Genomic DNA, 26749 nt, shown 5'->3' on the forward strand with positions numbered 1-26749 from the left:
CCTGTAATTAGTTTGAACTCATTTAAATGGTTTCCTATCCGTTCCTCAATGAATGTCTCCAACATGGATGATACAAATGATCACTGCCCGTATAATGATTACAATTGGGATGTGGCATTGCAGCATAATTCACAAATTACCTCCAACCCTGCTAGTTGTCTCATAAAAGGTTTTCTTGAAATAGACACAACGTCAAACTCTCGGATTTTAAATGGGTCATCAGAGGCCCGATCAACATCTAAGGTGTTGCAGCTCAGTTGGTAATGTGCTCTCCTCTGAGCTGTCTTTTCCTGATTTCTGCCTGGGTAGGATCTGATTAAAATTGCTACTTTTGTGAGGTGCCAGCAGCGAGTGCTACATTGTGGAGCATGTTGCCCTTCATAGGAGATGTTAAGCTAGTTATACGGCCCACATTCTTGTGAAGATGTTAGACATGAGATCAGGGCCGCATCTCTGGACATATCACGTGCTTCCGATACAGTCTGGCATCCCGCCTTGCACTCTGAACTCTCTGTCTGTGGCATCCAAGGACAACTCCACATATGACCTACTGTCTTTCTCTACTCTCATAGCAAACATATGGCTCTCAACGGAATCCTTTCATCTCCACTCCCTGTCAAGGCTGGAGTGCCCAAGGCAGTATTCTGGGCCCAGTCATATTCCTGATCTTCATTAATGTTCTCTCTGATTCTCTGGAAAATCCCCTTTCTCTATTTGCTAATGACTCCGCCCTCTGCTGTGACATCCCTCATCCTTCATACAGGCAGAGGCAGCCTCGCCCCTCTCTTCAGATCTTGACAAAGTTACAACATGGTCAAACACTTGTAATACGTCTTTTAATCCTGACAAATCTCACAATCTCTCTCTTTCCAAAATGACCATCTGGCAAACCCCCCCATCTGTTTTCTTAACAACCTTCTTGAGGAAGTTCAGTCATTCAATCTCTTGTGTCTCACTATCGGCCATTATTTTTCTTGGGCAAACTACATTTTAAAAGTGGACCTCCAAAGACCATCACCGATTGGGCATCCTCCGCCATACAAAGTCCTTCCTTGGCACACCTGAACTCTGATCCACCAACACGGCCTTCATCAGATTGAGTGCTACTCTCCTCCCTGGGGTGGCACCCCTGTCTTTGGCACCTGGGGTCACACGGAAAGGCCCGTCGTACGGGGGACGCAATGGTGTCCGGTGGGCGTCATGCCGGACAAAGACGTACTCCGCGGTGCGAAGCTCCGGGGCGACGTGCGTAGGTGGGTGCCCGTGGTGCGCCGTCGGCACCGGGGCGAACCTCTGGGCGGTCTCCTGCAGCGCGGAGCGCTCCTGCGCCGCGGACCATGGTGCCGTGGGGTCGGGGAGGAACTCGCCCGGCACCCGCAGCGGTTGTCAGAAGACAAACTCCGCCGCGGATGCGCGCAGGTCGTCCTTGGGCGCCGTCCGGAGGCCCAGCAGGACCCAGGGGAGCCTATCGACCCAGCCGCCGTCGCGGAGGGTGGCCCGGAGCGCGGCCTTCAACGAGCGGTGGAAGCGCTCGCACAGGCCGTTGGCCTGGGGGTGGTAGGCCATGGTTTGGTGCAGCTGGACCCCGAGCCCCCGCGCGACCGCCCCCCAGAGCTCCGAGGTGAACTGGGGGCCGCGGTCGGACGAGATGTCCGAGGGGGCGCCGAATTGGGCGACCCAGGTGGCGATGAACGCCTGCGCGACGTCCGCCGCCGTCGTCGCCGCCAAAGGCACGGCCTCCGGCCACCGGGTGGTGCGGTCCACCATTGTGAGGACATGGGTGAAACCCCGCAAGGGGGGCAGAGGTCCCACCAGGTCCACGTGAACGTGGTCGAACCTACGTTCCGGCACCGTAAACGGGGCCAATGGGGCCTGGCTGTGTCGGTGCACCTTCACGCGCTGGCACGCGAGGCACGTCCTGGTCCAGCCGCGGACGGCCTTCCGGAGGCCATGCCAGACAAACTTGGCGGCGACCAACCTCTGGGAGGCCCTCGTGCCCGGGTGGGACAGGCCGTGAATGGCGTCAAAAACCTGGCGCTGCCAGCCCGCGGGCACAATGGGGCGAGGCCGCCCGAGGGAGACGTCGCACAAGAGGGCCGTGCCCGCGCCGTCGAATGGCACCTCGGTGACGTGGAGGCCCGTGACGGCAGTCTGCAAGGCCTGGACACCGGGGTCGGCGGCCTGGTCCGCCGCCATCCGGGCATAGTTGATGCCGAGGTGGACTGCGTGGGTGACGGACCGGGAAAGGCAATCTGCCACCGGGTTGTCCTTCCCCGTGATGGGCCGGATGTCCGTCGTATATTCGGACACGGCCGAGAGGTGACGCTGCTGCCGGGCTGACCACGGCTCAGTGACCTTGCCCATCGCGAAGACCAGTGGCTTGTGGTCGACGAAGGCCGTGAACGCATGGCCCTCGAGCAGATGGCGGAAGTGCCTGACCGCCAGGTGAAGCCCGAGCAACTCACGGTCGAAGGTACTATAACGGCGTTCGGGCGGGCGAAGCTGCCGGCTGAAGAACGCCAGCGGTTGCCAGGCACCACGCACCCATTGCTCGTGCATCGCGCCCACCGCGTAGTCCGAGGCGTCGGTGGTGAGGGCGATCGGTGCATCGGGCGCCGGGTGCGCGAGCATGGTGGCGTTAGCCAAGGCGAGCTTCGTGTCCACGAACGCCGCGTCCATCTGCTCGGTCCAGGTAACGTCACCTTTGCCCGGCTTCCCTAGGAGGGCCTCGTGCAGGGGGCGCAGGAGCTGGGCGATGCGGGGCAGGAACCGATGGTAAAAGTTTACCATGCCCAGGAACTCCTGGAGCCCCTTGATCGTGCGGGGGCGCGGAAACCCCTTCACCGCCTCCACCTTGGCCGGTAGGGGGACGGCCCCGTGCCTGGTGACGCGGTGCCCCAAAAAGTCGATTTCGGCGACGCCGAACCGGCACTTGGCGGGGTTCACGATGAGGCCATGCTGGCCCAGGCATTCGAAGAGCGTGCGTAGATGGTGGAGGTGCTCTTCGCGGGACGCGCTGGCGACGAGGATGTCGTCCAGGTAGACGTACACGAAATCCAAGTCGCGCAAGACGCTGTCCATTAGTCGCTGGAACGCCTGAGCCGCATTCTTCAACCCGAAGGGCATCCGAAGAAATTCGAAAAGTCCGAATGGCGTGATGACGGCCGTCTTCGGGATGTCCTCCGACCTGACGGGGACCTGATGGTAGCCGCATATGAGATCCACCTTTGAAAAGAAGGACATGCCTGCCAACCGGGCGGAGAAGTCCTGAATGTGGGTGACGGGGTAGCGGTCGGGGGTGGTGGCGTCGTTGAGGCGCCGGTAGTCTCTGCACAGTCGCCATCCCCCGCCGGGCTTTGGCACGATGTGGAGCGGCGATGCCCAAGCACTCTCGGATCGCCGCACGATGCCGAGCCGCTCCAGCATAGCGAACCCCGCTTTAGCTACCGTGAGCTTCGTCGGCTCGAGGCAGCGTGCCCGGGCGTAGACCGGTGGCCCGGCGGTGGGGATGTGGTGTTCTACCCCGTGCTTGACGGCCCCCGCCGAGAAGGTGGGCCGCGTGAGGGCCGGGAAGCTGGTGAGGAGGCGGGTGAATTCGTCCGCTGCCGGAAGCGTACAGATCAACCTGGCCGGAACCGAACCGCTCATCAAGCCGCTCGGCGAGCCGCTCGATGAGCCGCTCCGTGAGCTGCTGAACGAGCTGGGCAGCGCGCAAGCGAGCGAGCTGAACGTCTCGGCCTGGACGAGCCGTCTGTGCTTTACGTCCACCAACAGCCCATTTGCACACAGGAAGTCCGCGCCAAGCAATGCCATGGGCACGTCGGCAGTGACGAACGACCACCGGAAAACCTGCCCTCCGAACCGCAGAGAGAGGCAGCGTTTTCCGTATGTGCGTATGGACGTACCGTTGGCAGCAAGCAGCGCGGGGCCCCGGCCCGCGGTTTGCTTGTCAGACGTACCGGCGGGAACGACACTCACCTGCGCTCCCGTGTCGCACAGGTAACGGCGCCCGGACAAGGTGTCCGTTATGGACAGTAGGCTGTTTGAATGGCCGGCGCTCAGTGCCACTACCGAGGGCCGGCCCGGGCGTTTCCCGACCTGCCGAATGAGCACGGTGGGCGACACTGCCGAGCCTCGTGGCCGAACTTGGTGTGAAACCGGCACCAGGCTTGCGGTTTTTTCCACGGCGGCGGAGGTGGGCGTGGCGTGGCAGCCACCACGAGGCGCCCCTCGGAGTCGGGGTGGTCACCCGCAGGAGGTTCAGCGGCCACGCGGTGCGTCGCGTAGTAGGGGTGGTCACCCGCAGCAGTTTCGGGCTCGGAGTAGGGGCGCGCAGCCGCAGCCGCCGCAGCCCCGGGAGCCACGATGGCCGCACTGAAACTCACCCGCATGTCTAAAGCCGCGAAGAACTTGTCGGCCTCGGCAGCGAGAGCTCGGGGTTCCGTTTTCATGGAACCGGCCAACGCGAGGCGTACTCGTGCCGGCAGCTGGCGTTGAAATAGCGCTCGGAATAGAAAATCCGGGGTTTCGTAACCCAGCAGCGACAGCATATGGTCCATTCGGACCGACGGTCGCGTGTCGCCGAGCTCGGGGAGGTCCAGGAGGCGGTCGGCCCGTGCGTCCTCCGTGAGGCCGAACGTGGCGAGGAGGAGACGCTTGATCGCCTCGTACCTGTGGTCGTCCGGTGGGTTCCTCAGGACAGTCACGACCCGGGCGGCTGTGCCGGGCCCGAGGGCGGCAACGACGTGGTAGTATCGCGTCGCGTCGCCCGTGATGCGCCGAAGCTGAAACTGGGCTTCGGCCTGCGCAAACCAGACCTCGGCTTGGGCCTCCCAGAACTCAGCGAGCTTGACCGCATTGTTTGCCATTGCTATGGCGTGTTCGGATGGTCAGCGACGGCTGAGCCAACGTCGGGGTCACCAAATGAAGTGCGGTGCTACGCGCGCTACTTGCTTACCAAGGAGGAAGCGGACAACGCGGTAAATCAAAAGAGTCTTTATTGAAAGAGCCCTACTGTAGCACTGGAGTGCTCGGGGCTGCGCGCCCGGTGTATATCCCGAGGCCACGCCTACCCCTCGGGCGTGGCCGACGCCCACTTGGTGCGCGGAATGATGCCATCACGCCAGTGAGCTTTCGTGTCTGCCACAACCATTTGTTTATAAAAAGTTTTTTTGTTTTTCATTAAAGAAAGCTCCTTAAAAAGTTATAAAAGAGAGAAAGGTGGAGGAGTGTCGGGCACCGAGGTTGTTTGCATCAGGGCCCGGCCTGACTTGACGCTCCTGCCGATGGGATTGGGTTATGCGTCAAATAAAGGTTGCAATTCGGCTGTGAGCGTGTCGGGTGCAATATCGCACGTCATGCTGGGTCCCTGGTGTTGGGCTGGCGGCTAGGGTGCCAGCTTAGGATCCAAGGATCCTGGGTTCGAATCCAGGTCGATTGCTGAATTAACGCCAGGGGGGTTGACTCAGCCTGTCATCCTTCCGAGGTCGGCAAATTGAGTACCAGTTCACTGGTAATTCCCTGTTTGTCGTAAAAGGCGACAAAAAGGGTTGGCGGCAGGAAGGGCATCCGGCCGTAAAACATTTCTTCAAAAAGGGGACCAAAAAACAACAACAACCACGGTCCCCGAAAAGGCCAACCCCCGCTTTGCGGGGAAAAATGGCCTCTAAACGGTGGGTTTATACTGGGTAGTCCAAATTTAATCTGATGGCTTGAAAAATCAGACAAGGCAATAGGATACATCATTCATGCGTGAAGATTCATTTAAACACCTTTATAAGCTAAACATTATTGTGGCCTAGCTAGCAGTCTACCTAGTGGCCTAGCAAGTCAAGATAGCTCGGGTCAGTTCATATTTAGGGTCACGATAAGCATAGAATGCCTCATAGGGCTGCAGATTATTGTCAAAATGTGCCTTAAAAATGGCGGAACTGGCAACTAGCTTCCTACCAGCTACTTTTGGTATTTTTATAAAGTAGGGGCACAAACTTGACAAGTTCACAAACCAAAAATACCCAGAATACATCTGGGGGAACATGCTTAAATGACGTCATCAAAATGGCTGCCAAAATTGTAAAGTTTGGCATTGTGTACAGGTGCTGACGTGGTACCTAACCGTTTATATCGTCGTTTTACTGTCAAGAGAAAAAACATCAGCCTTTTCCTGGGATGAACACTGTTTCATTTGTGGAGAACCAGAGAATAAATAGAAAGGAATAAAACTTGCAGCAGCGAATATGAAGCCAACAGAAGTTCGTGAGAATGTGCTTACAATTACAACAATGGTTCTGATTACAAAAATGATTCCCAAATACTTCACCGTGCAGTTCGTATTATTCGCAGAGACATAGAAAAATTACAACCAACAAATGAATACCGAATACCGACCCAAGAAATTGATCTTTATGCATCCGCTGCGTTTAATTTAAATATTATTTAAATATTTAAATTAAATTATTAAATTAATTTAAATTCATTGAAGTGCATTTGCAATGCATGCATTTGCATTAATTTATTATTTAAATATTATTTAAATATTATTTCAATATTTAAATTAAATTATTAAATTGATTTAAATGCATTGAATGCATTTGCAATGCATGCATTTAAATTAATTTATTATTTAAATATTATTTAAATATTATTTTAAATGTTATTAAATATAATTAATAATGTTATTTTTAAATATTATTAAATATTAATATTATTAAATGGAATATTTAAATCAGATGCTAGTATCATTTTATTACAGATCAGGACACAGGGACCCTTAATGTAAAAATAAAATACAAAAACGTAATAAAAATGGAGGCCATCTTGATGTCACTTGAACATGTTCCCAAGGGGATTCTGGGTATTTTTGGTGTGTGAAGTAGTCATGGCCCATACTTTATAAAAAATATCAAAATTAGCTGGGAGGAAGCTAGTTGCCACTTCACCCTCATTTTCATGCTCGATCTGCAGCCCTATCAAGGACATCAGGTGTCCTCCAAATGTATTTCAGTTTCATGTTAATCAACAGTAGCGACTTTAGAAAGGCAATTGTGTGTTGGACAGCAGTTTGTGGTCATAATAATTTTTACTTCCTGTATGTGTGCCCCACAAAACGCCACTATAAGCTATTTATATACACCTTAAGGGCACCAAATATTACCAACCTAACGTTTTTGCCTCAATTGTCTCACAAAATAGTAACCCTTTGACTGAAGAGGAGAGGAATTTGTAATTTGTTCTGGTTTGCTGGTGATAACTTTGCTCCTCTTCACGAAGGACACTGCAAGGCTATTAGCGCTCACCAACAAATGCTAGCATACACAACACCAATGTTACCTCCATCAGAGGGACTGCATGCACTCACATAGAATCACGCCATTATTGCCTAAAAAACATCTTTAATTACACGCCTGTTGGCTAACATATATAGAGGCAATAACAGAGGCTTCTAAAACTTAAAATCCTCTTAAAGTAGAACAATGCGACTGTGTCGCCAATACGCCTCCGCATAGTCCCACAACGGGTAGATGCCATCACTCTGCATATGTATGGGTAGTGGATCACGTTTGTAAAGTTTCGTGTTGATCGATAAGGTTCGTTTTTCTATCCAAGATGGCTGCCAAACCACATGACCTATGATATCATCATTTTCAAACTATATGCAACATTGCAACAGTGCTGTTAGAATTTAGATGATATTTGTAAAATTTTGCATCGATAGGGTGAGCAGTTTCAGAGATATAATTATTTAATATTTTCCTTCAATCCCATATGGCTGCCAAACCATTTGACCTATGATGTCATAAATTTAATATTTCAATACAAATGGGTCATAGATCATGTGCATGCAATTTCGGATTTTTAGGATAAGGAATTCGATTAAAACATTTTTGGCTGGTATACCACTTCACCTATGATGTCATCATTATCATGCTTTTGTTCCCCATTCGGAGTACTTGACAATGTGCCAAGTTTCAAATTTTTCCATTCAGCGGTTTCCGAGAAATTATTTTTTAAATTATTTGCTTTTAATCCAAGATGGCTGCCACACCACGTGACCTATGATGTCACAATTATCAGAAAAACATTCTGCATGCGTGTCACTCCTACCCTGAAAGTTTTGTCTCAATCGGACATGTGGTTGCTGAGAAAACGAGGTTTAGCCCCTTACGGATGGACAGACGTACAGACGGACAACCCAAAAACATAATGCCTTGGCGACAAAAAAGGGCTGTCGTTTAATGTTGCGTCCTGCGTAATCATGATTCGGCCAACATTTATGAACTACAATCAAATTGACAAAGATCACTCCATTTGTAAAGAGAATTGTCACACCAATATGATTCATTTTTATACTCTAATGTCATTGTAAGATGTCTTTGCAAATAAGTGAATAAAAAATAGGGGAAATGCCCTTGGACTCACATAAGAACCAGGGAACCAGATGACCCACAAAATAAGGAAATTAGCGGATGATTTACACAAACTTGTGAAAGCACCATGCAGAGATGATTCATACCAAGTTACATCTAAATCGGGTGAACATGTTTTGAGAAGAAGTGAAAAGTAGCAATCCTGGAATCGTAATGACCTTTGACCTTTAAATTGACCGACTCAATATGCAATTTTGGATGGAATTTGCAAGGCATCACGAGGCCTTGGTTCTCAGAAGTGCTACAAAGTTTGGGTGAAAATAGAACTATTAGTTTAATATCACGGGTGATGATGGTTGTGGACAAGTTTCATCAACATCATGAGTGTGGTTTCAGAGGAGAAAGCAAATACAGTGAAATGAATGAATGAATGATCGTTTTAAGGCCATTTTCCCCGCTAGAGCGGGGGTTAGCCTTGCGGGGCCCATGACAATCATGGTTCCCTGTTTGAGGCAATGTTTTTATGGCTGGATGCCCTTCCTGACACCAACCCTTGGTCGCCTCTTATGATGCGCAGGGACACGGTGTACCTATTCTAAATCGGGGTACACACCGGGATCATTCATCCCAGCAAGCTGGTACTCAATTTGCGGACTTCGGAAGGATGACAGGCTGAGTCAACCCCCCTGGTGTTAATTCAGCAATTGACCAGGATTCGAACTCAGGATCCAAGGATCCCAAGCCAGCACCCTAACCGCTAAGCCAACACCAGGCTAAACAATGCAGTAATGTACCTAATGTTTGTGTGTAAAAAAAGAAAGAAGAAAATACAGTAATGTGCCTATTTTGAGGTGGTCAGATCTGGACTCACGTTTACCTCCCATAAATCCTTATACACCCTGATTTCCTTAGTGCCGTGAACAAACTTTTGTACATGACAGGTGATGAAGGTTGTGGTCAAGTTTCATCAAAATTGTGCGTGTAGTTTCGGAGAAGAAGATCCGAGTGTTACATACTGACTGACAGACACCGCATTATGCTAAGACCTCACCTGAACAATTTGTTCCAGGCGAGCTAATAAATAAAAACGAACACTATTTCAACTTAGATTAAATCACAAAAATTAGTATCTTGTCCAACTTACAAGCTTTCTCCAATTTTAAAGTCCAAAATGAACAAACCTTCCACGTGACAGATTTCCATCTAATAGATGGTGGACAACACAGCATGGGACATAAAATCCAGGATGTTGATGCCAACATGAACAATTGTAAAAGACACATCGTTTTCACAGATTTGTTTTGTGCTAAACTTTGAAACAACACCGCTTTCTCGAGGCACAATTATGGCGTTAACATGACTAACCTAAGTAACCTTCACTTTCATCCGATACACACTATCGTACAACTGATAAAGCCAAGATGATCGATGTCTGCTTTGAAAAATGCAAACGTATGAGTTCGTGAAATGTAACATGGCAGTGTTTATTTTAGCCACAAGAGTACAAATGAGTGGTGAGATCTGCAAATAACTTGCTGACCTCAAAATAACGTGTTATATTTATTTAGCATACAATCTCTCACTTTGAAATTTCTTCTTTCTGTTACTCTCAATATATTTCTGTGTCATCATTTATACATGTAGTTTAGAATACGCATTATGTGCATTGTTTTAGATTCCAAACTTGTTTTTTTCATTATCCCATCGACAAAAGAATGAAGCAAATAAAGGGTGAACTTTTGGACCTTTCATTTTTAGCTCACCTGGAACATAGTTCGGGTGAACTTAAGGGATGACGCGTCATCCATCCTTCTGTACGTTTCTCTGTCTGTCCGTCCGTAAACACTTGCAACTTCTTCTCCGAAACTGCTAATGGGATTGTGACCAAACTTGGCTAAAATGATATCTGGTGTTGTAGAACACAAGTTTGTTCATGGCATCCTCCCCTCTACGGATAAGTCGGTCATCATAAGGTTTCAAGGTTCCAAAAGTGCACTTTATCAAACTAGCAACGGTACCCGCCCTATGGGCGGGGCTTCAATTGGGAAGCCCAAATGAAAAGGTAAAATATCAGAAATTGAAGGGTTTTTTTATTTTAAACGATTCATATAAACATCCGTTGAATCATATCACATGCAAATCATCAAAATCTAAACAGTATCTTTAGAATTTCAATAAAAGCCACATCACTGTTCATATCGGTAAATATTATTCCATCGTATTTCAAATCGTGATCGATACACTATGATCGTGATGATCGTGATCGTGAATCGTGATCGATAATCGTGTTCACAATCGCTATGTCGTATGTACTCCCGATACGTGTACCAAATTCCCGATACGTGTAACTGTACCAAATCAACAGTTAAAAGGATTTTAGGCCGATAGCTGTTACGGCCTTGGCAAGATCGATGGAGACATGTTGCTTTCCCGGGTGCCGCACAAATGGCTGCACCGATCGCGCGGCACCGGGGAAAGCAACATCGTCACAATGAGAACAATGAACGTTATGCGAACGCGAATGTTATGCGGGAGTCCAAACCTGAGAATGCTGGAGACTAAAACTGAAATTGGGAAAACTAAATAGCCTATTTTACTACTGGAGATCCCAGGATTATCCACCCAAAATATCTTTGCGATCGGTTCAGCAGTTTTTACGGTACCTTCGAACAGACAGACAGACAGACAGACAGACGGACGGACATTTGGTGAATTCTAGTAAGATGGGGCTAATTTTGACACAACAGAAGTGACATCATCATATCGGAAGTGGGCAATATCTCGAAAACTAAGGCTCATATACAGCAGCGTGTTGCACTACTGTCAATACTACCTGACCTAAATGTGTATTCTAGGTCCACCTCTTATTTTTACCTTGATCCATCCAGCATTCAACTTTTTGGCAATCAGCCAGGTGAGTGACAGGACCTCTGGTCCTCTATTTTATTTTACCTTTGCCATAATATATAAGGATTGCCAAAAACCCTTTGAAATCTAAAAAGGTGCTAGAAAAAGAATGCTTCACTTATATTAAAATTGCAAATCGCTAAATAAACCATGGTCATATTCTTACATTTCTATTGAAAAAAAATATTTCCTCTAATGTAGACAAGGGGCCGACAGGAGAGCAGAGAGATGTGCACACTCGCCTTGAGCTGTCCAGCCTGGGATCGAATCTCGACCATTGTAAACGCTCACACTGGTGTTTCGCAGGCAGGGCGATTCATCAATGTGTGTGCGTAATCCTTCAGATGAGCATTCAATTCGTCGTTGATGGACGTTAAAAATGCCATGATGCCTTTTATTAAGTGTAAGTGAGTCATCGCCAGCATCCTCAACAAATTCCAAATTTATGTCCTGATTGACTGCTGAGGAGGCAAGGGCAAACCACCCAGCATGTATTTGCCGATGAACTGTTTTGGCAGCAATGACAGTCTCTGACAATCGATCATCAGTGGACTGAGGATTTATAGCAGCATATCGGTTCTGGCCAGACTCGTGATGAACAATAACTGGTTGTTGTGATGACAAAATTGATGAACCATCACAATCTGGTCAAACACTTGGAATATGTCTGTCATTCCTGAGAAATCCCACACACTCACTCCCTCTCTCCGAATGGACCGATGGCAAGTCATCCCATCTACTTTCTCAATAACCCTCTCAAAAACGTCCAGTCACTCAAACTCTTGGGTCTCACCCTCAGCCATGATCTCTCTTAGAGCAAGCCACATTTCAAAGTTGGCTTCCAAAGCGAGACGCTGACCGAGCATCCTCCGTCATACGACCCCGCTGCCCGTTCTCCAACTGTTTCCTTTGTTTTGTTGTGTCCTGATCTGTTCTGTGTAATAATAATATAATACATCGCAAATAATAATACAACAAGCATTCTGAGTATTGCGCTGCAATACATGTCCCCTACCGGCAGTCTGTCGTCCGGAAAACTGTTGGGGAAATCACCAAGGGTTATTTACCCACAGGTTCTGAATCGTTCCCAATCGCTAATTACCTCAGGACGGGCTCACCTGTGATTCGCACTCGGGACTTGGATTTATACACCTTGCAGACAGGTCAGCAGAAGCACGAGAAAATAAGTTGTTGATAAAGAACCTTTCGAGTCACTAAATATCAGTAATTTATTATATTTTCCGGTTCACGATCAATGATCGATGTGTATATTTGGTCACATGACATTTTCCAAGCAAGTACTTCAAACTTGCAAATCAGCATACTTTCAGCTGCGAAAGATCGCATCCATTCACCACTTTCTTTCTCCTCAAGCTGCTCTAACTCTGGTCTGTGCCCTTGTCCTCTCAAGGCTAGACTATTGTAATTCTTTGTGTGCTGGCTGCCCTCAGTTTCTCTTGGATAAGTTACAAAAGGTTCAAAACTCTGCCGCTCGTCTTGTCTGTAAGGCGAAGAAGTCTGACCATGTTACTACGCTTCTTGAATCTTTACACTGGCTGCCTGTCTCTGCTCGTGTGCAATACAAAATTTGCACACTATGTTATAAATCATTGTGTGGAACGGGACCTCACTATCTCTCAGATTTGCTCACTCTCTATGAACCTCGGCGACGGCTTCGTTCAAGCGACGACTCTATGACCTTAGAGCCGCCGCGCACCAGCACCAAGTCGTTTGGCGAGAAATCCTTTTCCTTTGCTGCACCTCTGCTCTGGAATGACTTGCCTTCCTCTGTTCGACATGTCGACTCTCTTCCTGCCTTTAAAACCTCCCTCAAAACCTATCTGTTTCACAAGTCTTTCAAAGTCTAAGTCCTGTTTTCCCTTTGGTTTGAGGTGGGACAGAGATCGAGAGTATGTCTGTGTACATGTGCAGGGGAGGAGGAGGGGGAGTACACATCTGTGGGTTTTGAATGGGGAGGGAGAGGAATAGGGCAAGAGTGAAGGTGTGTCTGTGTGTGTGTATGTTTGTGTGTGTGTGTGTACGGTGTGTGTGCGTTCGCATGATAATGTAAAGTGCCATGAGGGTAGTTTACTCTGCTTGATGGGGCTATATAAGACTCCTTTATTAATTAATTATATATATGTTGCTCGGCTTGGCTCCGCCCCTCCCGAAAGCGCGCGCTGTGTCGCGCTTTTGACGTTCGCGAGACGAGGCTGGGGGTGCGTGGTGCGGCTTGAGGAGAATCTCGAATATACAAGAGATATCCTTTTTTTTTCATTTTTTTTTTTTCATTTAATTAACGATATCTGCCAAACCACGTGCCCTATCGCAAATTCCAAAAGGACATTTTAGTAGACTGACATGCTGAACAGATCTGTGAAGTTTCCCCTCGATTGGATCAAAAATGATGGAGGGGCTCGGTTTTAAAGGTTCATGCTTAAAAACGTCATAACTCTGAAACCATGTGATGCATGACGTCATGCTCGCTGACTTTTTTGTTCGTCATGGGTATGCGATTCTGCCTGCAAAGTTTGTCCTCGATCTGTTCAGCCGTTGCAGAGAAAAAGGGATTTCACGAAAAACAATATGGCGGCCGATCCACGTGACCTGTGACGTCATAATTACGATTAAAATATTCTACAGATGGAGTCCCCCCTACGGTGAAAATTTGATCTCAATCGGTCCTATTATTGCAGAGAAAATCTTTTTTAAAGGAAATTAAAACTTAAAATGGCACTGAGTTAAGGATCATCAGAATTATCAGAATTCCCAAAGTTCAAAGTGCCATAACTTTGTCAAAAATGATCGAAACGTCGTGAAGTTCGAACTTGATCTGTAGCTTATCATGAGGAAACCATGTGCCAAGTTTGAAATCATTAGCATTAAGCGTTTAGAAAAAAAGTCCGGAAAACTGTTCTTTGCGTGACGGACGCAAAGTGACGTGACGTGACGTGACGGACGTGACGGACGATTTGGACGGACGGACGGACGGACGGACAGACGGACTGACGGACTGACGGACTGACGGACTGACGGACTGATAGACGGAGGGACGGCATGCAAACCTATAGTTCCCTCCGGTGTACACCGGCAGTGGACTAATAACAAATAATACAATAACGCAAATAATAATAAAAATCATTTCTCAGAAACCGCTGAATGGAAAAATTTGAAGCTTGGCACATGGTAAAGTACTCCCAATGGGGAACAAAAACATAATGATGACATCATAGGTGAAGTGGTATACCAGCCATAAATATTTTAATGGAATTCCTTATCCTAAAAATCTGAAATTGCATGCACATTATCTATGAGCCATTTGTATAATGAAATATTAAATTTATGACATAATGAGTCACATGTTTGACTGCCAAATTGGATTTAACCTAAAACCTTAAAAAAGCATCTCCTCCAAAATCACGAAAGCGTTCGACTCAAAACTTTAAATGGGTCATCGACTAGGCATGGCAATTAAACGTTGATCATTAAAATGTCATTGGTCACATGGTGTGGCAGCCATATTGGATTGAAGGAAAATTTCAAATCATTATATCTCAGAGACTGCTTGCACTATCAATGCGAAACTTTACAAATGTCATCTGACGCCATTGCTGCATATAGTTTGAAAATGATGAAGTCGTAGTTTGAATGATGAAGTGGTTTGGCAGCCATCTTAGATAGAAAAACGAATCTTATCCGATCAACACGAAACTTCAAAAACGTGATTCGCTACCCATATATATGCAGAGTGTAGATTTCTTTATGTCATGTGGTTTCGCAGCTATATTAGCTTGAGAGTCGATATTTAAAAAAAAAACCTTCTCCGAAACCGCTTCACCGATCGATGTGAAACCTGTCATGTCTGGTAAAAATGTGATACTTGAGAACAGCTGAAGGGATTTAAATCAAACTTGTTTATTTTTAGGACAGTCAACGATGGCATCTATCTGTTGTCACGGGCATGGACTACGCGGAGGCATATTGGTGACACAGTCGCATTGCCTCCACGTAATCCCTGCCCGTGACAATATATAGATGCCCTCAGTCACTAGTTTTAATTAGGTCACAATGTTATTTTAACAAAAGTGTTGTTAAAGTTTTAATTTTTCAATACAGAAACCTGAAAACACCTAATCGAGTGCAATGTGAAAATGAGGCTTCACTAATTTTTTTCATTTTTTTCTACAAAGTCAAGGATCAGGGAAGAGAAAATGGAGAAAAAGGCAGCACACCGACAGTGGGGCAACGGGGAAATAGGGGAATGGAATAACAAGAAAAGACAAAGGGGAGGAAACGCAACAACAGATCTGATTTAGGCCTACACGAGCATGTGGCCTGGACACACAGATCTGATTTAGGCCTACACCAGCATGTGGGCCGGACAAAGACAAATGCACACATGAATGTGCTCAACAAGTCACGAAAATACATCACAGCAACAAAGCAACATAAACAAAAACCATTGAACGTGACCATTCCCAAACTGGAAGTTGCAAAGTAGCTTTTTCCAACATTCATGCAAATCATTTCCTGCCCTAGTATTTGTGTGGCATTCAATAGTCTACAGAACTTTAACGATACAAGTTATCAATAACTATTACGTACATGTAAAGCACATCTGAATAAATGGAATTACCTTTTATATCAAGTGATTTATTATGAATTTTGACATGACCCCGATCCCCAAGAGAGTTCAATATTGAAGAGCGCACAGTGGTACTGCAGAAGAGGACCGGTGAAGGTTTTGGATTTGTTCTTCGAGGAGCGAAAGGTAGGACAATCTGATGTGTACATGTTTATCAATTTTTCTTTTACGTTTATTACCTCCGCCACTGAAGGTGGATGGAGGTTATTTATGTTTTCACCCCTGTCTGTTTGTCTGTCTGTTTGTTTGTTTGTTTGTGAACAGGATATCTCAAAAAGTTGTGGAAGATTCGGACGATATTTGGTGGACAGGTTGCGTGTGTGAGAAGGATGAAATGATTAGATTTTGGTGAAGATCCGTAGCAGGAAATGGATCTGAGGATTTTTTTTAGTGATTCTTCACCATTGAGAGATAAGATAGGGCCAAAAAAAGATTTATATATTTTTATATATCAGATTATAATTTAAGTTCTCCAGCCTAATGACAGTTTTTTATTTCCATTAAGGTACAGCATAGGTACAGCATAGCTGGATTAAGGTGCAGCATAGCTGTACATTACATATGTATGGATGTATGCATGTATGTATCCCGCCTCTGCAACAAACTCCCTCACTCTCTTCAATCCCCTCCTCTCTCCAGGTCTTTCAAACAGCTGTTCACCACCATCTCTTATCTTCCCCCATCCAAAACCTTGATCTTTTCTACCCCCGCTAATTCACTCCAGATCCCCTTTTTTGAAATTCCAACTTCTTTCCTGGAAGTCCTCGCAGTGTCCTTGTGTTTTATACTTCTCCCCCCCCCCCCCCCCTTCCCATGCCTCCTCCCCCCAAGCCCTCTCCCTCCCACAGATGTCCCGTTGTCCCTGCTCTCAAATGTTGTGTTTGTGTGCTTCCCCATCTCTCCCCATCTTGTCTACCGCTCCCCTTATTATATGTTTTATGTGTCCGTTTATGTTTTTTTGTCATTAATATTAGCTCTTTCACGAGCCTCGATTTAAAAAAAAAACCCGTTTGTCATAACCAAGTCTAGAAGAGAAGATGCTTTGTTGACTGAAATTCGGGTCGGGAAATTGACAGATTGTGTCAGTCCCAATGAGTCACAGAAGTCCTTTGCTGAGGTGCCATGTCTGGTGAGAGAGGAACCCACAGCCAGCTGGCATGATGACAGTTGAAGTCGCCACATATGAGGAAGAGAGAGTTTGGATGAGTTGATGGAAGTTGGTCAATGTTGTCCGACAGCGAAATGTAAATGGAGTCATCACTGTTTGGAGGACGGTACAGAACACATATGAACAAAAGGTGGGAGCGGAGTGGAAGCCGTAGCCAGAGGTACTCCTGGGGGTGGGGTGGAGAGAGGGCAGTGGAAGGAGAGTGAGGAAGAGAGTTTTTCATAAAGATAGCTGTTGTAAAATCAAGATACAACATCGACCCAAAAGGTAGGTTTAATCGAAATTCGTTCTCAACAGCATCTAGAGAGAAACCAATAAACATTGTATTAATATTACAGGTGAATACAGGTGCGTACAGGTGGTATGACTGTAAATGAGCTTATGATATATATAGCAGAATCGTTACCTTTCTATGGAAGCCCAGAGGAGCTATAGAGTTACATTTCGATGATGGATGTACATCTCCTGTCTGCGCTGATATATATAGGAACCGCGAAAGGGTCGCGCAGCGGCCATGAGGAGAATAACATCAGTGTCGTAACTTGGATGACGATTTCATCACAATAGCCACCCCACCTCCAGGACGAGGCTCAGGTCTATCATACCGTAGGAGGGAGTAACCAGGAAGAGATATTAAGGAATCAGAGACATCTTGAAGGAGGAAAGTTTCTGTTCAGCTGATTACGTCTGGTTTGTCAGAAGCAACCTGAATGGAGAGATCAATCAGGTTTGAGCGAAGGCCCCGGATGTTTGAAGTCCATACCGTTAAGGAAGAGGGAGGGGGAGCATCAAGTGCAGGACAGGGGAGGGGAGGGGTAGGGTAAGATGAGGGGTGAGAGGGGGAGGTAGGGAGAGCTGTTGATGGTGTGTCAGAGATTGCAGAAGAGTTAGGAGAAAGGGAAGGATGAGGAGGACAAAAGGTTTGATGGTGATGGGATGAGGCACAATGAGGGGTTGTTTGAGGGGGGGGGGGGCAGACAAATGTAGAGGGTTGGAAGAGGTGGAGGTATGAGATAGAAGGGAGACGGAGTGGGGCGGAGGCAGCTTTGAGGAGGAGGGGGGAGGGGGGAGAATTGAAGAAAGATGGTAGGGGGTAGATTTGAAGGGGAGGGGTTGGGGAGGGGAGTTTTGAAGGGGAGGGGCAAAGGGGGATAATTGAAATGGAGGGGTGAGGGGAGTTTAGGAGGGGAGGGGTGGGGGGGGGGGAGCTTAGAAAGTGGATGATTAATGAAAAACGAACATTTATGACAAGCAGGGTTTATTGTGATTTTCAAGTCAGAGATCCGTTTAAAAACGATAGAGGAGGGGTGGAATGAAGGTGAGTTTAGAGAATGAAGAAAGGAGGGATTGTAAGAGGTTAAAATTTTTTTTGAAGTGGAATGAATTGAAGAGGAAATTGAAAAATGCCTTTTAAATCGGAAGAAAAACCGCATGTTGTAATAAACCACTGAACAAAACACTGCAGGGGAAAGTTTAAACATATTTAAATAATATTTAAACAAAACCATGAAAAACAATCTGGGAAAAGTCCCAAAGTGAGGATGTGGATTTGAGAAAGAAGGAGAAATGGTTGAATGAGTATGGAGGAAGCTAGAGTTGGAAAGGATGGAGAGGTGCAAGAAAAAGGAGATAAAGGGGGTGGGGCACAAGGCAAGACAAGGGGGTGAGAGAACAAGAACATGTCCGTGAGGAGAGAGATAATTAATAAAGTATTTTTTTCTTTTTTTGGATTTAAAACGTTAGACAAAGGGTAAGATGGTCGTGGGAGGTAGGGGGAGAAAAGAAAATCAAAGAAACAAGCAAATACAGCGAAGGAAAGAACTTATCTTCACAAAATACCGACGGGGGGAGGGAGCCTAGAGAGACCAGGCCACGCACAAGGTGCGAACAAAAAACGACGAATTACACACAAGTTTGCAATAATTACAAAACCAAAACTAACTAGAAACACACAATAACACATACACAATAAAATATCCAGTGGAAATTTGACAAAGAGACGAATGGGTTAGGGTGAGGCAGTTGCCCTGAAACAACTTGCCTTTGCCTCTTGGAAGGCAAATCGAACTGAAGGCAATCTCAGTTCCTTCCACCAAGCTCGAAACAAGTGTGTGTCTACCCTCAGGAGAGCCAGGAAGCACTATCTCTCCACACTCAAGATTGAACTCTCAAACCTGTCTCCTTCCTCCAAATCCTGGTGGCGTCTGGTCAAATCCGTTTCTGGTGTTTGTTCCCCCTCCATCCCCTCCCTTACCTCAAATGGCTACACAGTTGACACCACACGTGACAAAGCCGAATGCCTCAAATCTGTGTTTGCCTCAAAATCTTGTGTCCCAAACCCATCTCTCTCTGTTCCCACCTTTCCCAGTCGAACCCAACTGCTCCTGGATTCTGTGTCCTTCTCTCCTGACAAGGTGGATAAGTTTTTGTCAAACCTCGACTCTGATTCTGCAACTGGACCAGACGGCATCAGCCCATGGGTCCTAAAATCCTGCTCTTCTGCTCTATCTCTGTTCTTTTCACCCTCTCTTTTGCTCAAGGTCATCTGCCAGCATCTTGGAAATCAGCAAACATTACCGCTTCACACAAAAAGGTGTAAAAACAGATCCTTGCAACTACAGACCAATCAGCCTGCTTCCAATTATCAGCAAAGTCATGGAATCCATCATTGCTTCGGATATCAAATCCTTCCTCTTCTCCAATGGCTTGATCTCTGATCATCAATTTGGATTCAGAGCAGGTCATTCTACTCTGGACATGTTGCTTCTGCTGTCTCAACAATGGATGGAGGTTCTCAATGCCAAACAGGAAATCAGAGCTGTCTCACTTGACATATCACGTGCCTTCGATATGGTCTGGCACCCAGCTCTGCTCACCAAACTCTCCTCCTATTGTATACATGGAAATCTCCACTCATGGCTTGTGGACTTCCTCTGGTCATAGGCAACGTCTGGCCCTGAATGGATTTCTCTCATCTCCCACCCCTGTTCTGGCTGGAGTTCCCCAAGGTAGTGTTCTGGGCCCTGTGCTATTTCTGGTCTTCATCAATGATCTCTCCGACTCTCTGGAAAATCCTCTCTATCTCTTTGCTGATGACGCCACTATCTGCCACTCCATTCCTCATCCCTCAGATCGGCAGTCTGCAGCCTCCTCACTCTCTGCAGCCTGGACAAAATCACAGACTGGTCAAACAAGTGGAACATGTCTTTCAATCCTGACAAATCTCACACTCTTACAATGTCTCTCCAAAAGGACCGACTGGAAAACCCTCCCATCTACTTTCTCAACAATCCTCTCCAAGAAGTTCTGTCGCTCAAGCTTTTGGGTCTCACTATCTGCCATGATCTTTCTTGGGAAAACCACATTTCCAAGCTGGCCTCCAAAGCCAGTCGCCGACTTGGCATCCTCCGTCATGCGAAGTCCTTCCTTGGCACACCTGAGCTCCTCACTACATACAAGGCCTTCGTCTGCAGCTCAATGGAATACTGTTCCCCCCTCTGGGCTGGTGCTCCTGCCTCACACCTAGCTCGGCTTCACGCTGTTGAGGCCAAAGCTTTCAGAATCATTGGAATCTCCTGCGATGAAACTAACTCCGAGAGCCTTTCACTCACTCACCGCAGGCTGGTTGGTGGTCTTTCTGTCTTCTACCGACTCCTCTCTGGCCTTGCTCCCCCAGCTCTCTCTGTGCTCTGTCCCCCCAATATTCCTTCAGGTCGCATAAGATCTGCCTGCAACCCTCTTATGGTTAAACTGACAAAATCTAGGCTCTCTGCTCACCTTCACTCTTTCATTCCCCTTTTCTTCCACCTCTGGAAAGTGGAACAAACTCCCCCACTCCCTTCAATCCCACTCCTCCCTCCAGGTCTTTAAAACAGCTGTTCACCACAATCTCTTATCTTCCTCCATCCAAAACCTTCATCTTTTCTACCCCCACTAATTCACCCCAGAGTTCTTGCAGTGTTCATATGTTTTATACCTCTCCCACCTCCCCCCACGTCCTCCCCCCCCCCCCACATTTCTCCCGATATCCCTGCTCTCAAATGTTGTGTTTGTCCTTCGCCCTCTCTCCCCATCTTGTCTACCGCTCCCCTTGTTTTTTGTGTTTTGTGTGTCGGTTTGACTTTTTGTGTGATTAATGTTAGCTCTTTCACGAGCCTCGATCTTGTATACAAAAAATAATAATAATAATTGGGAAAATACTCAAACTTCGATGCCGTGAGAGTTTGAAGCAAGCCTCCTCGCTCGAGGGACCGGAAGCGGAAGTCTCCCAAGTTCGGAAACGGAAGTTCATCTTTGTATCACAATGTATACTTGTACTAAGTTAGGTCAAAATCCCATCACTGGTTCACAAGTTAGCTCAGTAACAGCATTTTTACCTAACGGGACCTCTAACCTTTGAACTCTTGATCCAATAATCAAATCTGTTAATGTTTGCATCATTATACACATTTGTACCAAGATTGACTTGGATCCCTTCAACCGTTCTGAAGTTATCGTGGAAATGAATAATAAAACCTCCTCATACAGAAGCCAGCCTGGTTTGCCACCCCTCCAGAAGGAATAAATAAATGGTCTATCATGGACGGTCGGACAGACAATCCGGAAACATAATGCCTCCATCGACGTAATAAAATTAATATTCTGTTGTGGCGGACACGAAAGCTCACTGGCGTGAGGGCATCATTCCACGCACCAAGTGGGCGGCGGCCACGCCCGAGGGGTAGGCGTGGCCGCGGGATATACACCGGTTGCGCAGCCCGGAGCGCGCCAGTGCTACAGTGAGCTCTTTTAATAAAGACTCTTAAACTCACCGCGTTGTCCGCTTTCTTCTTGTTGTGCAGGCAAGCGCGCTAGCACCGCGCTTCACTGTGCTTAAATCAACAGCCTCTCACAAGAGATTGAGTTGAAGTATGGAAGCCTCAGAAAATGCATATCAACGATCATTTTAAGACACAAATAATTAATAGGTTGAAAAACGAATCGATGCAACCAATTACAAACTTCCAGCTAACTGACAGGTTTCTTTAAGTTTGTGTGCTCAGCAATAAAAATGAAAGTACATGTAATCAAAATTTTATGCCGAATGACTTCATAGTTAATACAGTGAAAAGGGGTTGGGAAGTGGGAAGGGGGAAGCGAGAGGGAAGGGGGAGTGGGAATCCTCTTTACTGTAAAAGAGCATAATTCTGCAGAAAATTTCATTGAGGATATTCTTATGCATCCCTATTGTCTATCATGCATGCATATAGTTTTTTAACTTGTTCAATTCATGTTCCTTCTATCCGTGTGTTTCTACCTTCTGGAGGGATGGCAAACCAGGCTGACTTCTGTATGAGGAGGTTTTATTATCCTCTAGTAAAAAGCCCGTCAAATATGATGGATTGGAACAGTTTATTCAATGATGCAGCCTCGTCAGTTTGCCAAAAGGTCTGAAGCATCGGCCTAGTGTAAGGTGTGCTTATATCTTCTTTATTTATTCGACAGTATACCGAAGCAAATGAACACTTGTTTTAATCTGTGCGTGTGTTGCACATCACGTGCAGCCAATTTCACCTCCATGCACCTTTTATTTATTGTATTTTAAAAAAACACTTCTGTACACCGCCCTCGAGGCTCGGTTTTCAAGCCACCATCTACAATTCCAATAGAAGAGACATAATTACTCTTATTCTCAAAAAAATTTTTATCCCGCAAATCCCAAAATCAAAATTTGTTATCCCGCAGATTTTTTATCCTCAAAATATAATGTAGTGAACACACAATCGTGTTGAAAGATTGGCCTTTAAAACCTACCTTTATGAAGGGGGACAGACATCTGTACAAACACACAAACTGACATTGTGTTTTATATGGTGGATGATTATTGTGAAAATTTTCCAATCACAAAAAGATTTCCTCTTTGACGTTTTTCTTCTTTTTCTATTTAATCACCCAGCACTTAGTTGAAGCGTTCTCATTCCTGAGCCTTAAATGTGTGTCCAACATTGGTATTAATGTCCCCTTTGTACGTGCGCATGTTTGTCTGCTTTCCAGCTGATGTTCCAATTGACGACTTCTCTCCTAGCCCAACGTTCCCAGCTCTGCAGTACTTGGAATCCGTGGATGACGGAGGGGTGGCAAGCCGGGCTGGCCTCCGTACGGGGGATTTTCTTATCCAGGTGTAAATGTTCATTTGCAAAATCTTCTCTGAGGTTACAAGATGTTATATTTATTTATTGAGTTTATCCCAGTGGGATGATTGCCCTTTATAATGTACTTAGCAAATTGTTGGCTAATTTCCTTTGCTCTTTCAGGTTTTTAAAAGAAACTATTTTGGAGTTTGGTTGTAACCCCTTAACCACTTTCATCCCACTGTTTGGCAGCACAGGTGTGCCCTTATATCTTGGAAACTACTTTGTGTCTTCTAACTTTTATATAAAATTCCTCTTGTATCCAAAGGTCAATGGGCAGGATGTGGTCAAGATGGGACATAGACAAGTGGTTGATATGATCCGTCAGGCCGGTGACTGTCTTGCCCTCAATGTGGTAACAGTCTCTGCCCGTCGCCCAGGTAATCCAAGATGACATAGCTCAAAACAGTTTTAATGAGTCAAGTCATACTATCCATCTCCTGTACTACATCGTTATTTTATCCACCCATATCTCTGCCTTTACTCTTTTTACCAATCACCCACAATGCTTGCTCACTCTCCTCGTCACTCTTCCCAACACCTCAATGTATGACATGGCATCGACATTCTTTCGTGATAGATTCTGAGACAACCTAATCGACATTTGCGATTTCTCTTGCCCAATCTCACCTGCTCCTCCAACAGCTCCTCCTCCTCCAAAACGAGCTCCTTCAACGGCGCTGAGTTTTCGCTCAAAATCTCTAACTGCTGAGCTGGAGGAATTAGGTTAGTTCCTCATCGTGCTTTCCGTTTGTGCTTTGTGGCAATCCTTTATTACCCATACAAAAGCCTTCTATGATCTCTAATGACATTTGACAGAAATCTGAGCAGAATACCATCAGATCTCATGAAAAAAAAATTGTAAGGAAAATGGAAGAATTTTGGAACCCCTAATCTTCTTTTTATTCATCTCTTTTCAACCTTTCTTTCCTCTTCTCCATCCTGTCATATTCCTGAACCCTCCCTTCACCACTGTTGTTCTTTTTTAATTTAACTTCCTCCCATATTCTACCTCTTCCCCACCCCATAGATATATTTGTCCCTTTGTTGACCAGCCTCGGTGCAGTAATTGTTAAACTCATTAGAGCATCCCCTCTGAGTCTGGGAGGCCGGTGGTTTCAATCCCAGCCGAGTCTTACCAAAGACTTTTAAAATGGTAGTGCTGCTTCCTTGCTTGACGCTCAGAATTTGAAAAGGATAGAGTGCGGGAAAACAACTATAGGTTGGAAATAATGGCACAGACTGATGGGCCTAATGGCCGCTTCCTGCAATGACGTTCCTTGTAAGGGAACTCATGTTCTTTTTGGCCAATTTGCAGGTCTATTCCCATTCATCTGTTTGACTCTGTATTTGTTGTTTTGATAATTTTTTGTACACCGCTCCTTTCTTATTCCATCTGCAGATGCTGCATGATATCATTGCCGGGCACCAAAGGGGGCCCGGTGATGACGCTCGTTGAAAGGGAGTACTGTACTCAGTTTTCACTACGGTCGTTTTCTTTCTTTATTTTTTGTTTGTTTACCAAAGTTTACCAAATAATTTTTGTTAATCCAGGCGATATCTCAGCCATACTTTGAACTAGGAAGCTGATATTTGGACACTATAATGACCAAGTGATTTGGCTGTAAAGCGTATTTTGATTTATTGATTAATCAACGAATCAATTAATTATTTAATTATTACATTAATGACTTCATTAGTTTTTTTTTTTTAAGTTACACATTCGGATGAAACGGTGGTGTTTTAGGTATTATATTAGCCAATTGATTAAAACTTTAATTACTTTATGATTATTATTATTCATTCATTCATTTACCGGTGTACACCGGAGGGGACTATAGGTTTGCACTCCGTCCCTCCGTCTGTCAGTCCGTCACGCAAAGAACAGTTTTCCGGACTTTTTTTCTAAACTCTTAATGCTAATGATTTCAAAGTTGGTACATGGTTTCCTCATGATAAGTTACAGATCACGTTCGAACTTCACGACGTTTGGATCATTTTTGACAAAGTTATGGCACTTTGAACTTTGGTAATTTTCCCAACAGTTTTCCGGACGACAGACTGCCGGTAGGGGACATGTATTGCAGCGCAATACTCAGAATGCTTGTTTATTATCTTGCCAAAACGAAGTTTTTGCAAGATGTATCAGTCACCTTGTATGTTTGTTTTTTTGTTTGTTTGTGGTTAATCATTTTTTTTCACGTTTAGATCACTCTGTAGACCACAGTTATTATTGGAAACTCCTGTAACTTCGCATATCAGAGTCCTATAGAGATACCCTTCAGCACACAAAATTTTGAAGGTCAAGGTCAAAGGTCAAGGTCACTTTGTGGTCAATCATGGAGGTCGACGAAACACTAATTTTTTGAGTAACTTTGATCGGATCGTCTCCAAACTTCATGGGAATCTAGTATATGGTCCGGCGCTCAGCTGATTAGTTTTTGGTGGCGATCGGCCTTGACCTTCATGGTTAGCGCTGGAGGTCGAAAATTATTGACCCCAAGGTCAAATTACGAAACCCTTATTTTTTGAGTAACTTTGATCTTATGATCTCCAAACTTGGTGGGTATATAGAGTGTGGTATGGCGCTCAGTTGATTAGTTTTTGGTGTCGATCGGCCTTGACCTTCAAGGTCATTTTGAAGGTCATTCAATTTTGACCAAAAGGTAAAATTTTCAAGTTTCAGTTACCATATCGAGTAGTACCTCAAATTGAAGCCCTTGTTGAGTGCTTTCCAAACATATAACTAGTTTGACAATGTGACGTCATTTGACGGCGTTATGACGAAAAAACTGCACTTTTCATGTATATTGTATTGCTTTAGTTCGCATTGTTTAGGTCACTCTGTAGAGCACAGTTCCCTTTGGAAACTCTTGTAAGTTCGCATATCAGAGTCTTTTAGAGATACCCTTTAGCACACAAAATTATGAAGGTCAAGGTCAAAGGTCAAGGTCACTTTGCGGCCAATCATGGAGGTCGACGAAACACTAATTTTTTGAGTAACTTTGATCGGATCGTCTCCAAACTTCATGGGAATCTAGTATATGGTCCGGCGCTCAGCTGATTAGTTTTTGGTGGCGATCGGCCTTGACCTTCATGGTTAGCGCTGGAGGTCGAAAATTATTGACCCCAAGGTCAAATTTTGAAATCGTAGGTACCATATCGAGTAATACCTCATATGAATGCCCTTGATGAGTGCTTCCCAGATCTGTAAACAGTTTGACGCTATGACGTCATTTGATGACGTCATGACGAAAAAACGGAATTTTCACATTTTGGCAAGATACGGTTCACCCTGTGGGTGATTTTTATTTTAATTATTAGTCACATTTATTTTCTTTCTCATCTGGGCAATATCTCAGGCACCTTTTCAGCAAGGAAGATGACATTTGGACATGACAGTGACCAAGTGATGTGGCTATAAAGGATATTTTTGAATTATTGATTAATCAATTAATCAAAGAATTAATCAATTATTTATTTTTGTTAATTG

The 26749-nt window shown here is 45.7% G+C and overlaps 1 protein-coding gene across 3 annotated transcripts in view; it reads left to right on the forward strand.

Annotated features, from left to right (window-relative positions):
• The window catches only part of LOC137430737 (uncharacterized), a 265309-nt gene that overhangs the window by 211616 nt on the left and 26944 nt on the right, over window positions 1-26749 (forward strand). For all 3 annotated transcript variants that reach the window (XM_078781624.1, XM_078781623.1, XM_078781625.1), the window contains exons 15-18: window positions 15962-16044; window positions 23120-23244; window positions 23525-23636; window positions 23902-23982. In XM_078781624.1, coding sequence (XP_078637750.1) covers window positions 15962-16044; window positions 23120-23244; window positions 23525-23636; window positions 23902-23982 — 401 coding nt within the window. The remainder of the gene's footprint in view (window positions 1-15961; window positions 16045-23119; window positions 23245-23524; window positions 23637-23901; window positions 23983-26749) is intronic.

Source organism: Myxine glutinosa, chromosome 7 (assembly GCF_964187855.1).
Source record: "Myxine glutinosa chromosome 7, kmMyxGlut1.1, whole genome shotgun sequence".
NCBI classification, from domain to species: Eukaryota; Metazoa; Chordata; class Myxini; order Myxiniformes; family Myxinidae; genus Myxine; species Myxine glutinosa.